The sequence below is a fragment of the Ranitomeya imitator genome, chromosome 8 (genome assembly GCF_032444005.1).
Source record: "Ranitomeya imitator isolate aRanImi1 chromosome 8, aRanImi1.pri, whole genome shotgun sequence".
Taxonomy (NCBI): Eukaryota; Metazoa; Chordata; class Amphibia; order Anura; family Dendrobatidae; genus Ranitomeya; species Ranitomeya imitator.
Window position 1 is genome coordinate 12,351,881 of NC_091289.1, and position 13,535 is coordinate 12,365,415.

Consider the following 13,535-nt stretch of genomic DNA (forward strand, 5'->3'; position numbering starts at 1 on the left):
TAGCAGTATTTGGTCAGTATTTTACCTCAGTATTTGTAGCTAAAACCAGGAGTGGGTGATAAATACAGAAGTGGTGCATGTTTCTATTATACTTTTCCTCTACTTGTTCCACTCCTGGTTTTGGCTACAAATAATGATGTAAAATACTGACCAAATACTATATAGTGTGACGGCAGCCTATCACAGCAATGATCCCAACGCCCCGCCCACCTGCAGCGTTACTCCGCCTCTTATTACCAGATCACTCACTTATTCAGAAGCCGTATTACCCCGCCTCCTTGTAATGACCAATTGGAAGCCCGGAGGTTGCGAGGGCCCGCCCTTGAGAAGGCGGAGTTTATGCAAACGAAGATATTTTCGCGGGCTTGAGCGGGTCATGTGGTATTTTCGCGCCAAACTGCGGGCAGGAGAAAGCGAGAAGTGTGTGAGCGGAGAGTCCGGAGCAGCAGCGACATGTCGGTGAGCGGGGGACGGGGAGCACGGGGGCCAGCTGTGGGACTACATCGCCCAGCACGTGCTGTTATTAGCCGGGGCCGGAGCATGAGAGGGCTCTGTCGCCGGATTATAAGTCGGGCTCTGTCGCAGTGTCACAGGGCGCCCCCCCCTTACTGTCGCAGTATCACAGGGCGCCCCCCCCTTACTGTCGCAGTGCCACAGGGCGCCCCCCCCTACTGTCGCAGTATCACAGGGCGCCCCCCCCCTTACTGTCGCAGTATCACAGGGCGCCCCCCCCCTTACTGTCGCAGTATCACAGGGCGCCCCCCCCCTTACTGTCGCAGTGCCACAGGGCGCCCCCCCTACTGTCGCAGTATCACAGGGCGCCCCCCCTTACTGTCGCAGTATCACAGGGCGCCCCCCCCTTACTGTCGCAGTATCACAGGGCGCCCCCCCCCCTTACTGTCGCAGTATCACAGGGCGCCCCCCCCTTACTGTCGCAGTATCACAGGGCGCCCCCCCTTACTGTCGCAGTATCACAGGGCGCCCCCCCCTTACTGTCGCAGTATCACAGGGCGCCCCCCCTACTGTCGCAGTGTCACAGGGCGCCCCCCCCTTACTGTCGCAGTATCACAGGGCGCCCCCCCCTTACTGTCGCAGTGCCACAGGGCGCCCCCCCCTACTGTCGCAGTATCACAGGGCGCCCCCCCCCCTTACTGTCGCAGTGTCACAGGGCGCCCCCCCCCTACTGTCGCAGTATCACAGGGCCCCCCCCCCTTACTGTCGCAGTATCACAGGGCGCCCCCCCCCCTTACTGTCGCAGTATCACAGGGCCCCCCCCCCCTTACTGTCGCAGTGTCACAGGGCGCCCCCCCTTACTGTCGCAGTATCACAGGGCGCCCCCCCCTACTGTCGCAGTATCACAGGGCGCCCCCCCCCCCTTACTGTCGCAGTGTCACAGGGCGCCCCCCCCTTACTGTCGCAGTATCACAGGGCGCCCCCCCCTACTGTCGCAGTGTCACAGGGCGCCCCCCCCCCCTTACTGTCGCAGTATCACAGGGCGCCCCCCCCCTTACTGTCGCAGTATCACAGGGCGCCCCCCCCCCCTTACTGTCGCAGTGTCACAGGGCGCCCCCCCTTACTGTCGCAGTATCACAGGGCGCCCCCCCTACTGTCGCAGTGTCACAGGGCGCCCCCCCCCCCTTACTGTCGCAGTATCACAGGGCGCCCCCCCCCCTTACTGTCGCAGTATCACAGGGCGCCCCCCCCTTACTGTCGCAGTATCACAGGGCGCCCCCCCCCCTTACTGTCGCAGTATCACAGGGCCCCCCCCCCTTACTGTCGCAGTATCACAGGGCGCCCCCCTTACTGTCGCAGTATCACAGGGCGCCCCCCCTTACTGTCGCAGTATCACAGGGCGCCCCCCCCCCTTACTGTCGCAGTGTCACAGGGCGCCCCCCCTTACTGTCGCAGTATCACAGGGCGCCCCCCCTACTGTCGCAGTATCACAGGGCGCCCCCCCTACTGTCGCAGTGTCACAGGGCGCCCCCCCCCCCTTACTGTCGCAGTATCACAGGGCGCCCCCCCTTACTGTCGCAGTATCACAGGGCGCCCCCCCTACTGTCGCAGTGTCACAGGGCGCCCCCCCCCCCTTACTGTCGCGGTGTCACAGGACGCCCCCCCTTACTGTCGCGGTGTCACAGGGCGCCCCCCCCCTTACTGTCGCAGTGCCACAGGGCGCCCCCCCTTACTGTCGGCACGTCATAGTTTAATTGGATTTTAAATGTCTTTTTTAGGTTTTATATTTTTTTTACGTAATTTTTACATTTGTGACAATGAGAATAAACGACTTCACACAGAATAAACCGCTGAGTGGCCGGTGATGATCCGGCTACGGTTAGTGGTGGCGTCACCCATAGAATATTACATATGGTGGTGATCCTCTGCCTTGGAGCGGCCGGACCGGGGGGCTCCTGTGCCCGTCCTGTGAGCAGCACCTGAGGGGGGGGCTCCTGTGCCCGTCCTGCAAGCACCTGGGGGGGGCCTTCTGCGCCCGTCCTGTGAGCACCTGAGGGGGCTCCGGTGCCCGTCCTGCGAGCACCCGGGGGGGGGCGGGGCTTCTGTGCCCGTCCTGCGAGCACCTGGGGGGGGGGCTTCTGCGCCCGTCCTGCGAGCACATGGGGGGCTTCTGCGCCCGTCCTGCGAGCACCTGGGGGGGCTTCTGTGCCTGTCCTGTGAGCACTTGGGGGGGCTTCTGCGCCCGTCCTGCGAGCACCGGGGGGGGGCTTCTGCGCCCGTCCTGCGAGCACCGGGGGGGGGGGGGCTTCTGCGCCCGTCCTGTGAGCACCTGGGGGGATAGTTATTCTCCTCGTCTCGTGTTGGACACACTGGCCTCTTCCTACGAGGCGTTGTGACTGTTTTGCTGCGGATTTCTGGCCCGGAGCCCAGTGATGGGGGACATCTTCATGTAGCCGGTGTAACGGTGGGCTGTGTCGCTCCTCAGGGGCCGCTGTCCAGCTGCTCGTTTCGCTCCGGATACTGAGGGGCGATGCTGCACACCTCCCTCCATGTTGGAATGATCCATTGTTGTTGTTTTCCTTTCCACCATCCATCAGACAAGAATGAAGTTCTGCAGCTGCTGACCCGTTAACCCTTCACTTGCAGGATTCCACAGAATCGTTCTCTTTTGCCACAAGCCCCAGAGGCGGCTCCAGGCGCGGCGATGCCCTCACGTCCAGTCCCGGGCGAGATCTTCCTCCCTTTGAGGATGAGTCTGAAGGCCTCTTGGGAGATGAGGGTCTCCCGGTGAACGAGGAGGAAGATGGGGAGGAGCTGATCGGGGACGGCATGGAGAGGTACTGACAATCTGACCCCCCGGGCTGCCGGCGGCCCTCGCCACAGTCAGCATTGTCATCTCTGCTGTTACTTTCAGGGATTACCGGGCCATTTCTGAGCTGGACGTGTACGAGGCCGAGGGGCTGGACGATGAGGATGTCGAGGATCTCACCGCCAGTCAGAGAGACGCTGCTGAACAGGCCATGAGAATGCGAGACCGGGAGATGGGCCGGGATCTGGGGCGCATGCGCAGAGGGCTGCTCTATGGTAGGCCTAATGGTGATTGTGGAAGATCTGCTTGCTGTCACTGAATGGAAACCAGATGTTTATTTTTATTTTTTTCTTCTTGTGATTAGACAGTGACGAAGAGGAGGAAGATCGTCCGGCGCGTAAACGTCGTCTGGCCGAGCGCGCAGCAGAAGGCGTCCTGGACGAAGATGAAGAGATGATTGAAAGCATTGAGAACCTGGAAGACATGAAGGGCTACACAGTGAGAGAGTGGGTGTCTATGGCCGCCACACGCCTGGAGATTTACCATCGGTTCAAAAACTTCCTGAGGACCCACGTCGACGAGCATGGGCACAATGTCTTCAAGGAGAAGATCAGCGACATGTGCAAAGGTAGGGGGGGTCCTCCATAGCGGGATCCTTATACGCCCTGATGGGGTTTGTCTAGAACGTCCCCTTCTGATATCGGGGGCCGAGATGGACGTTCCGTCTAGTGATCTGTGTGATAATCTCCCTCCAGAGAACAAGGAGAGCCTGGTGGTGAACTACGAGGACCTGGCCGCCCGGGAGCACGTCTTGGCGTATTTCCTCCCTGAAGCCCCTGCGGAAATGTTGAAGGTTTTCGACGAGGCCGCAAAGGAGGTCGTTCTGGTCATGTACCCCAAATACGACCGCATTGCCCGCGAGATCCACGTCCGCATCTCTCACCTCCCGCTGGTGGAAGAGCTCCGGTCGCTCAGGTGATGAGTCCGGCTGCCGTCCGTGGCTTCAGGAATAACGTGGAGCGTTTGTTCCGTTTATGACCGTGCGTCTTGTGTTACGTCCCACTCAGGCAGCTGCACCTGAACCAGCTGATCCGTACCAGCGGGGTGGTGACATGCTGTACTGGGGTCCTGCCGCAGCTCAGCATGGTCAAGTACAACTGTAACAAGTGCAACTTTGTCCTGGGGCCCTTCTTCCAGTCTCAGAACCAGGAGGTGAAGCCGGGATCCTGTCCGGAGTGCCAGTCCTTGGGGCCATTTGAAATCAACATGGAGGAGGTGCGACACTAGTTTATGAAAGTTCTGCAAGTGCAAAAAAAGTTTCCTTTCTCGCCATTAATTTATTTTTTTTTTTCTTTCCCAGACTGTGTACCAGAACTACCAGCGCATCACCATTCAGGAGAGCCCAGGGAAGGTGGCGGCCGGCAGGCTCCCTCGCTCCAAAGATGCCATCCTCCTCGCTGATTTGGTGGACAGCTGTAAACCAGGAGATGAAATCGTGAGTACTGCCTAAAGTTGGAGAGGTATTCCCACCTTTATAAAGTGGAATTACTTGGTCCAGGACCCTCGCCAGTTGGCGTCACTTCACAGCGGCACCCTAACCACTGGAAATACATCACAGTGGTCCTGTGGTTTGCAGACCATTCATGGAAAACCGAGAAAGGGGTGCAGTCCTAATTCGGTGCTGCACCCTCCTCTCCATTTTCTGCGCATGGACAGGACACCACTTTGGTTTTCTTTCCTGTAGTTGGGGGCGCTCCTTAATTCTCAGGTCGGACCCCCTCCAGTTATGAAGTTTCTGCCTCCACTTTAAGTTGGGAGCACCTTCTTTAAAAACCAGTCTCCTGAGATCATTAGGACCCCCATTACATAATTTGGGGTTTTCGTCCTTCCCGACAGGAGCTCACTGGGATTTATCACAACAACTACGATGGATCGCTGAATACGGCCAACGGTTTCCCCGTATTTGCCACCGTCATTCTCGCCAATCACATCACCAAGAAAGACGACAAGGTGGCCGTGGGTGAACTGACTGACGAAGACGTGAAAGCCATCGTGGCCCTTTCCAAAGACGAGCGGATCGGAGAGCGGGTGAGAGGGCAGAACGTGGTTAACGAGCTGTACTCGCGACCCTGGCTTTATTGTCGGAGACCGGTCTGTAATATCAGTGGTCGCTCTATTTCAGATTTTTGCCAGCATCGGTCCGTCTATCTATGGACACGAAGACATCAAGAGAGGCTTGGCTCTCGCTTTATTTGGAGGAGAACCGAAAAACCCAGGTGGGTACATAACACTTGGGCTTGTGTCGGAGGAATGTATCCAGCTTATAGTGAGTGGGGTATGCTCCTTTAACGGCTAGTGAAGGGGATGGTTTCCGCCTGGCCAAGCAGTTGTTGCAGCGATCATCGGATTTGTCATAATCTTGGATAAAGATCGTTGTGATTAAAATGATTTCTCCCCCTTAGGTGGAAAGCACAAAGTCCGTGGGGACATCAACGTGTTGCTGTGCGGTGACCCCGGGACAGCAAAATCCCAATTCCTGAAGTATGTGGAGAAAGTGGCCAGCAGGGCTGTATTCACCACCGGCCAGGGGGCTTCCGCTGTGGGTCTGACGGCCTATGTCCAGCGGCATCCGGTGACCAAGGAGTGGACGCTGGAAGCCGGCGCTCTGGTCTTGGCGGACAGGGGAGTGTGCTTGATCGATGAGTTTGATAAGGTGAGTAGTAAGTTATAGGTGCAACATGTAAAGATTCCTTCCTTACCCTATTTGCTTATTTATGCATCTGACACTTTTTCAGATGAACGACCAGGACAGAACCAGCATCCACGAAGCCATGGAGCAGCAGAGCATCTCCATCTCCAAGGCCGGCATTGTCACGTCCTTGCAGGCTCGCTGCACCGTCATTGCTGCTGCCAACCCCATTGGTAAAAACGTTATTTAATTCTTTTATTTTTTTTCCCCAGTCACAAGCCTTGCACCAGGACAGATCCTCAATGACTTTTATTTACTTTTAGGAGGACGTTATGATCCATCGTTAACATTTTCCGAGAACGTGGATCTGACGGAGCCCATTGTGTCTCGATTTGACGTTCTGTGTGTGGTGAGAGACATAGTGGACCCTGTGCAGGTACAGAACCTTCTGAATGTCCTTTTATTCAAAGCTCCTGACTATAACAGAATAAAACCCATAATTCCAAAATAGTTTAGCAGTGATGAGCGCCAAAAAAGCAGAAGTGCTCATTTCACACCTTTTTATTTATGAACTGTCCTGATTTTTGTCATGCTCTGTATGTAACCATGCAACCCCTCTTAATCCGCATTCAGCCAGAGCTATTGGTGCTGGAACTATCTTTCCCTCATGCACTGTGCCTTCCTCTGTTACGCCTGTATGCAGTGCGACAGACAGGAGACCACATGTGGGGTGATGAGGACCCACCGCCGCAGGCTTCCTGTAGTTGATATTGGTTGTCTCCTTAAATGATGGATTAAAGCAGGGGTGTCAAACTGCATTCCTCGAGGGCCTCAAACTGTGCGTGTTTTCAAGATTTCCTTAGCATTGCACAGGTGCTGGAATCATTCTCTGCAGGTGATTAAATTATCACCTGTGCAATGCAAGGAAATCCTGAAAACATGACCTGTTTGCAGCCCTCGAGGAATGCAGTTTGACACCCCTGGATTAAAGTTTTTACAACACAAATGGTTGGCGGCCAGTATTCCAAGAGGGAAAAAAACCAAAACTACATATATGTGATTGGCAGATTGTCGCACTATTAAAATTTAATTGTTGGAAAGTACAGGGACTGTTTAATCAATGGAATGAAATGGATTCAAGAATCAGTCTGCACTTCTCTTTTTAAGCCACTAGAGGGAGCCTGAAGCATCAGCTGTAAGATTCTTCCATTCCATGTTCCTCTCCTGCACTGCTCGGCAGCGTGGCTCATCTCGTGGCTTCTTTATAGTAATAACTATTTTCTGTTCTTTTTTTTTAGGATGAAATGCTGGCCAGGTTTGTGGTCGGCAGCCATATAAAGCATCACCCTAGCAACAAAAATGTTGTAAATGGCGACGCAGAAGAAATCGTTCTGCCCAATACATTTGGCGTGGAGCCACTGCCCCAAGAAGTGCTGAAAAAATACATTATATATGCCAAGGAGAAGGTCCACCCAAAGCTGAACCAGATGGATCAGGATAAAGTGGCAAAAATGTACAGTGATCTCAGGAAAGAGTCCATGGTAAGCCCTGCATCTATATTTTTTTATTTATTTGGAAATTGTATAAGTAACGCTGCTTTATTATAGTTTGTCCACAAGGTGACACTGCTGTATTAGTTGTCCACAAGGTGGTGCTACTGTATTCTACTTTGCCCACCAAGTGGCGCTGCTGTAATACGGCTTGTCCATGTGGTGGTGCTGCTGTATTACGGTTTGCCCACCAGGTGGTGCTGCTGTATTCTACTTTGCCCACCAGGTGGCGCTGCTGTATTCTACTTTGCCCACCAGGTGGCGCTGCTGTATTCTTCTTTGCACACTCTGTGGCGCTGCTGTATTCTACTTTACCCACCAGATGGCGCTGTGGCACCTTTACTTTCTTGTACTTTTACCTTTTGTGGCACAGAACTGGTACATAATGTAGTAATCCTTCTCCTGTTTTAACATTTTGTTTCCTTCAGGCGACTGGCAGTATCCCCATCACAGTGCGACACATTGAATCAATGATTCGCATGGCAGAAGCGCACGCACGAATGCATTTGAGGGATTATGTGGTTGAAGATGATGTGAATATGGCCATAAGAGTGATGCTGGAGAGTTTCATTGACACGCAGAAATTCAGTGTTATGAGAAGCATGAGGAAGGTACGTCACTGTGCAACATCATGCTGCATCGCAGAAGGTCTCGTGCGACTTTTTGCTGGACCCCTCTGCAGGCGCACTAGACTGAAAGGTGATTTAATGCACAATATGTATTTTCTGCAGACATTTGCCCGATACTTGGCGTTCAGAAGAGACAACAACGAGCTTCTGCTCTTCATACTGAAGCAGCTGGTGGCCGAGCAAGTGACATACCAGAGGAACAGATACGGCGCACAGCAGGACTCCATCGAGGTCTCCGAGAAAGATCTCGTAGACAAGGTAGGTTACATGGTAGCAGCGGCCTTATACTATGAACGTCTCATCCTCGGTGGCCGTAACACTGGTGCATTTTTAGCTTTGACATTGGGACTGCCAGTTCCAGCCTGATTTAGAGGCATTAAGACCAGAACCAACTGGTTCGTAGGGATCATTAATGCCCTGGGTCAGTAGGAGTAAAGCCAAAGCAGACTTGCAGTAGGATGCGGCTGCTAAAACGCTCCTGTGTTGTCGCCGTCTAATGTCCAAAAGCGTATTGCTACTACAAAGGATTTAAAGGGGGCGACATCCATTGGAAGTGACCAGGGCCGATGGAGTAACTTCCCGCTTGCTTGCACAATACAACACCGATGGTGCAAGCATCGTGGCTGGTATACGGGGCGCAACAGCAATGGTGCAAGCGTCGTGGCTGGTGCACAGGGCGCAACAGCAATGGATGCTGTAGTGAAAATAGATAAAACCTTTAATTGCTTGAGTGCTTTTTGGAAGAGAAAAAAAATCAATCGATCTGAATTCTAGCTAATGGTGACAAAGTACGCTTGCAGAGTCCAGAAATGTTTTCTGTGGCCGCGTTCACACATTGCATGCACATCAGCGGTCACTGCCGGCTGCACGTTTCGATGCATCGTTGCTGTAGGATGTAGACTGGTGACGTGTGACACGCGCCCGCGGCGGAAAACGTTCAATGCAAACCCTGTGTAAATGAACCCCGGTCTTTATTAATGTCTTGATGTTTAAGCCTCTTTGTATTTCCCCTCAGGCTCGGCAGATTAATATCCACAACCTGTCGGCGTTTTACGACAGCGAATTGTTCAAGATGAACAGGTTCTCGCACGACGTGAAGAAGAAACTCATTATCCAGCAGTTCTGAGCCGGCGCGCTCCGCGGGATGTGATGCGGGACACATGGACCTCTGTCAGCACAAAATGAGGGGACAAAAAAAAGATCTTGTGGCAAATCTGCTTTTTGCGGCACTGAGGCGTGACGCCCGTGCTAATCTTCATTTAAAGTGACCGGATTCTCAGTGCCGTGGTAAAATGGCGTCGGACCGGCCGCTCCCCATGGGAAGCTCGTCTCCCCCCAGTTTAATGTTCTTGTTACTGGTTTGTCTAGACCAATGTGCACAACGTTCGGCCACACGCACGGCCACAAACATTGACTTTTGTGACTTTTTGTGCTTGGGACTCGTTACTTCTGCGATAGTACGTCTCTTGTATGTTTGATACTGATGCAACGTGTAATTTTCTAGTGAAATATAACAAGTTTGTTCGATAGTTGTCTGATTTTCTTTTCGGAAGGGTGACCGTCTCGGGGGTTCATGCATATGATATTAAGCATTTGTGATGGCCCCATATTGTAATTTTAAAGAGGTTTTCTAAATGTAAAATAACATAAAAGCAGATAGTTGTAGCAGCAGTGTCGCTGTTAAATCGACATCGTTCATAACCGCTGCAGCCAATCACTCGGCGGCTCTTTCTCTTCATCAGCGGAGTTGCTAAGTTCAGTGAAGCCAAAGCCCTGAGATTGGAGCAGCGGTGACAGTGGCGCTTGACCCAGGGAGGACGAGCACATGAGCTGCTGCTTTCCAAACCAGTGCTGGAAAATAAGCATGTCCCATTGCATCTGCTCTTGTCACGGGGTCTTTGCACCTGGCTGTATGGGTGTTTTCGGACTGACATCACTTGACCACATTGTAGCCTGCAGGTCGGAGCCACGGCATATGCACTCTATACTTTTTCTGGGTTTGAGCCGCTCTTCTGGAGTATGTTAAATGGCTGCCACATTATTACCATATAGGTAATCGGCCTCATACGTTCGTTCTAAAAATCTGCATCGTAGGTTGACCTGCGGCGCAGATCTTCAGACTGTCGCTTTACGCCGCAGTGCAGAGGGTGCAATACACCAGGGGTGTGCGGTAAACCTGCAGGTAAGATCTGTGATGTCTGCGCCGTACAGAATGGTGCTGACGTCTGACACTCGGCAGCAGATTGATGCTTAAGCTGTGAAGACTCCAAATAGCAGATGGGTAATTAGAGGTGAACAGAGATTTGCTAAATCGGGTCAGACTGGCATCTGCCGGCTGCGCTGCTTCCGTACAGTCTGGGATCCCGGGGTAGGGTCTGCATCCCGCTATGATGGATGGGCTGCACCTTACAGGTGGGCTTTCCTGCTCCGCCTGCATTAAAGGGGTGTTGTGCTACCATGTCATGAAGCATGTGGGAGTTGTAGGTTTTGCAACAGGTGGAGAGCGACCAGAGTTTGGGGTGATTATAATATAATTATATATATATATATATATATATATACACACCTACTGAGTATGCTGTGAACTGGAGTCTGAGAAGGTGCAATTTAATTGGAATGTTACACCTTACTTTTTTATGGCAAAAATTGTTTTAAAAATTTGGAATATACCGTATGTTCCTTAGAGGGTTCTTGTATCCCGTCTCTCGCGTCATGCCTCTGCACAGTAATGGGGGCATGTCCGGGGACGACCATGGGGTTTCTGACCAGGACTAAAAGCATCGTCGTGATCTACGTGACGCTGATACATTCTGATGAAGACTGACCTAATGAATATCCATGGCCGTCTGCTATTTGGTAGCCACAATCCTGCACTCCTGTCTCCCCCTCTTTTAAAGGGACTGTCCGCACGGAATGTTCAAACCATCGGGGCTTCATGGCAGCAGATGGAACAGTCATTCTGTGCTGACAGTCCTTTTTAACCCTGTCCCTGCTGATACTTGCAGGCTCAGGGCAGGCCGCCATGTTCTCCTGTTCTTCTTAATTTCCTGTGGCTTCTCTTACTCCTCTTCTGCACGTCCGCAACAAAGCCGGCTCTCCGGCCACCACGTTTTTTTAGGCATTGGCCATGAATACTGTTACTTCCTTTCCATCTTGTATACATCTTAGAACAGTCTGGCCGCTATGGTGAAATGAAAGCTGAGCTCTGGTTGCCACGGTAAAATGAAAGCTAAGCTTTGGTTGCCATGGGGAAATGAAAGCTTAGCCCTGGTTGCTATGGTGAAATGAAAGCTGAGCTCTTGTTGCTATGGTAAAATGATAATTTGGCTGCCGTTGCTATGGGCAGCATGCCATTTTGCTGTCAAGGCAGCTCTGATGAATGAGATCTGATAAATATCCCAAGTGGAGATTAGAATAGCAGGTGTGACCTCACAAGTGGAGACTAGATAAGCAGATGTGACATCACAAGTGGAGATCAGAATAGCAGGTGTGACCTCACAAGTGGAGATTATAATAGGTGTGACCTCACAAGTGGAGACTAGATAAGCAGATGTGACATCACAAGTGGAGACTAGATAAGCAGGTGTTTCCTCACAAGTGGAGACTAGATGAGCAGGTGTGACATCACAAATGGAGATTATAATAGCAGGTGTGACTTCACAAGTGGAGACTAGATAAGTGGGTGTGACATCACAAGTGGAGACTAGATAAGCAGGCGTGACATCACAAGTAGAGATTATAATAGCAGCTGTGACATCACAAGTGGATATTAGATAAGTAGCTGTGACATCACCAGTGGAGACTAGATAAGCAGGTGTGACATCACAAGTGGAGATTATAATAGCAGGTGTGACCTCACAAATGGAGACTAAATAAGTGGGTGTGACATCACAAGTGGAGACTAGATAAGCAGACGTGACATCACAAGTAGAGATTATAATAGCTATGCCATCACAAGTGGATATTAGATAAGTAGCTGTGACATCACCAGTGGAGACTAGATAAGCAGGTGTGACATCACAAGTAGAGATTATAATAGCAGGTGTGACCTGAAGAGACTAGATCAGCGGGTGTGACATCACAAGTGGAGACTAGACAAGCAGGTGTGACATCACAAATGGAGATTATAATAGCAGGTGTGACCTCACAAGTGGAGACTAGATAAGTGGGTGTGACATCACAAGTGGAGACTAGATAAGCAGGCGTGACATCACAAGTAGAGATTATAGCAGCTGTGACATCACAAGTGGATATTAGATAAGTAGCTGTGACATCACCAGTGGAGACTAGATAAGCAGGTGTGACATCACAAGTGGAGATTATAATAGCAGGTGTGACCTGAAGTGGAGACTAGATCAGCGGGTGTGACATCACAAGTGGAGACTAGACAAGCAGGTGTGACATCACAAATGGAGATTATAATAGCAGGTGTGACCTCACAAGTGGAGACTAGATAAGTGGGTGTGACATCACAAGTGGAGACTAGATAAGCAGGCGTGACATCACAAGTAGAGATTATAGCAGCTGTGACATCACAAGTGGATATTAGATAAGTAGCTGTGACATCACCAGTGGAGACTAGATAAGCAGGTGTGACATCACAAGTGGAGATTATAATAGCAGGTGTGACCTCACAAGTGGAGACTAGATAAGTGGGTGTGACATCACAAGTGGAGACTAGATAAGCAGGCGTGACATCACAAGTAGAGATTATAATAGCAGCTGTGACATCACAAGTGGATATTAGATAAGTAGCTGTGACATCACCAGTGGAGACTAGATAAGCAGGTGTGACATCACAAGTGGAGATTAAATAAGCAGGTGTGACATCACAAGTGGAGATTATAATAGGTGTGACCTCACAAGTGGAGACTAGATCAGCAGGTGTGACATCACAACTGTTTCAGACATGGAAGATGTTATAGAATCGTATTTCGGTCGGGTAAGCTACTGTGACCTCACACTACATATTAGCCAGGTGAGCAGCTGTGACATCACAAGACTTTATTATTATTATTATTATTTATTATTATAGCGCCATTTATTCCATGGCGCTTTACATGTGAGGAGGGGTATACATAATAAAACAGGTACAATAATCTTGAACAATACAAGTCATAACTGGTACAGGAGGAGAGAGGACCCTGCCCGCGAGGGCTCACAATCTACAAGGGATGGGTGAGGATACAGTAGGTGAGGCAGTAGTCTTAGTCATGTAAGTTACTATGACATCACAGCTGGTGTTTCTCGGTGAGCTGCTGTGACATCATGGGTTTCCGGTCAGGTAGGTTACTATGACATCATAATTCTTTTAGCTCTGACATCCCTAGGGCTTCATTGAGGATTGTTTCTGTGACATCACAATGGGCCTGATTCATTCTTCCATTTGCGCCTGTTACTTGTCG

At 51.3% G+C, this 13,535-nt stretch overlaps 1 protein-coding gene across 1 annotated transcript; it reads left to right on the forward strand.

Annotated features, from left to right (window-relative positions):
• Positions 1 to 332: 332 nt before the first annotated feature.
• On the forward strand, positions 333 to 9,659 carry MCM2 (minichromosome maintenance complex component 2). The gene is made up of 16 exons (XM_069736294.1): positions 333 to 459; positions 3,100 to 3,290; positions 3,368 to 3,537; positions 3,627 to 3,890; positions 4,018 to 4,237; positions 4,330 to 4,537; positions 4,623 to 4,757; positions 5,159 to 5,350; positions 5,445 to 5,538; positions 5,725 to 5,975; positions 6,058 to 6,184; positions 6,275 to 6,387; positions 7,250 to 7,492; positions 7,930 to 8,112; positions 8,233 to 8,388; positions 9,146 to 9,659. The coding sequence occupies exons 1-16, from the start codon at positions 454 to 456 to the stop codon at positions 9,254 to 9,256; spliced, it is 2,664 nt and encodes an 887-aa protein (XP_069592395.1). The 5' UTR covers positions 333 to 453; the 3' UTR covers positions 9,257 to 9,659.
• Positions 9,660 to 13,535: the final 3,876 nt, after the last annotated feature.

Coding starts and splice junctions, on each gene's coding strand:
- MCM2 (XM_069736294.1), top strand. Junction 4,238..4,329: donor GAAGAGCTCCGGTCGCTCAG/GTGATGAGTCCG, acceptor CGTCCCACTCAG/GCAGCTGCACCTGAACCAGC. Junction 5,351..5,444: donor ACGAGCGGATCGGAGAGCGG/GTGAGAGGGCAG, acceptor GCTCTATTTCAG/ATTTTTGCCAGCATCGGTCC.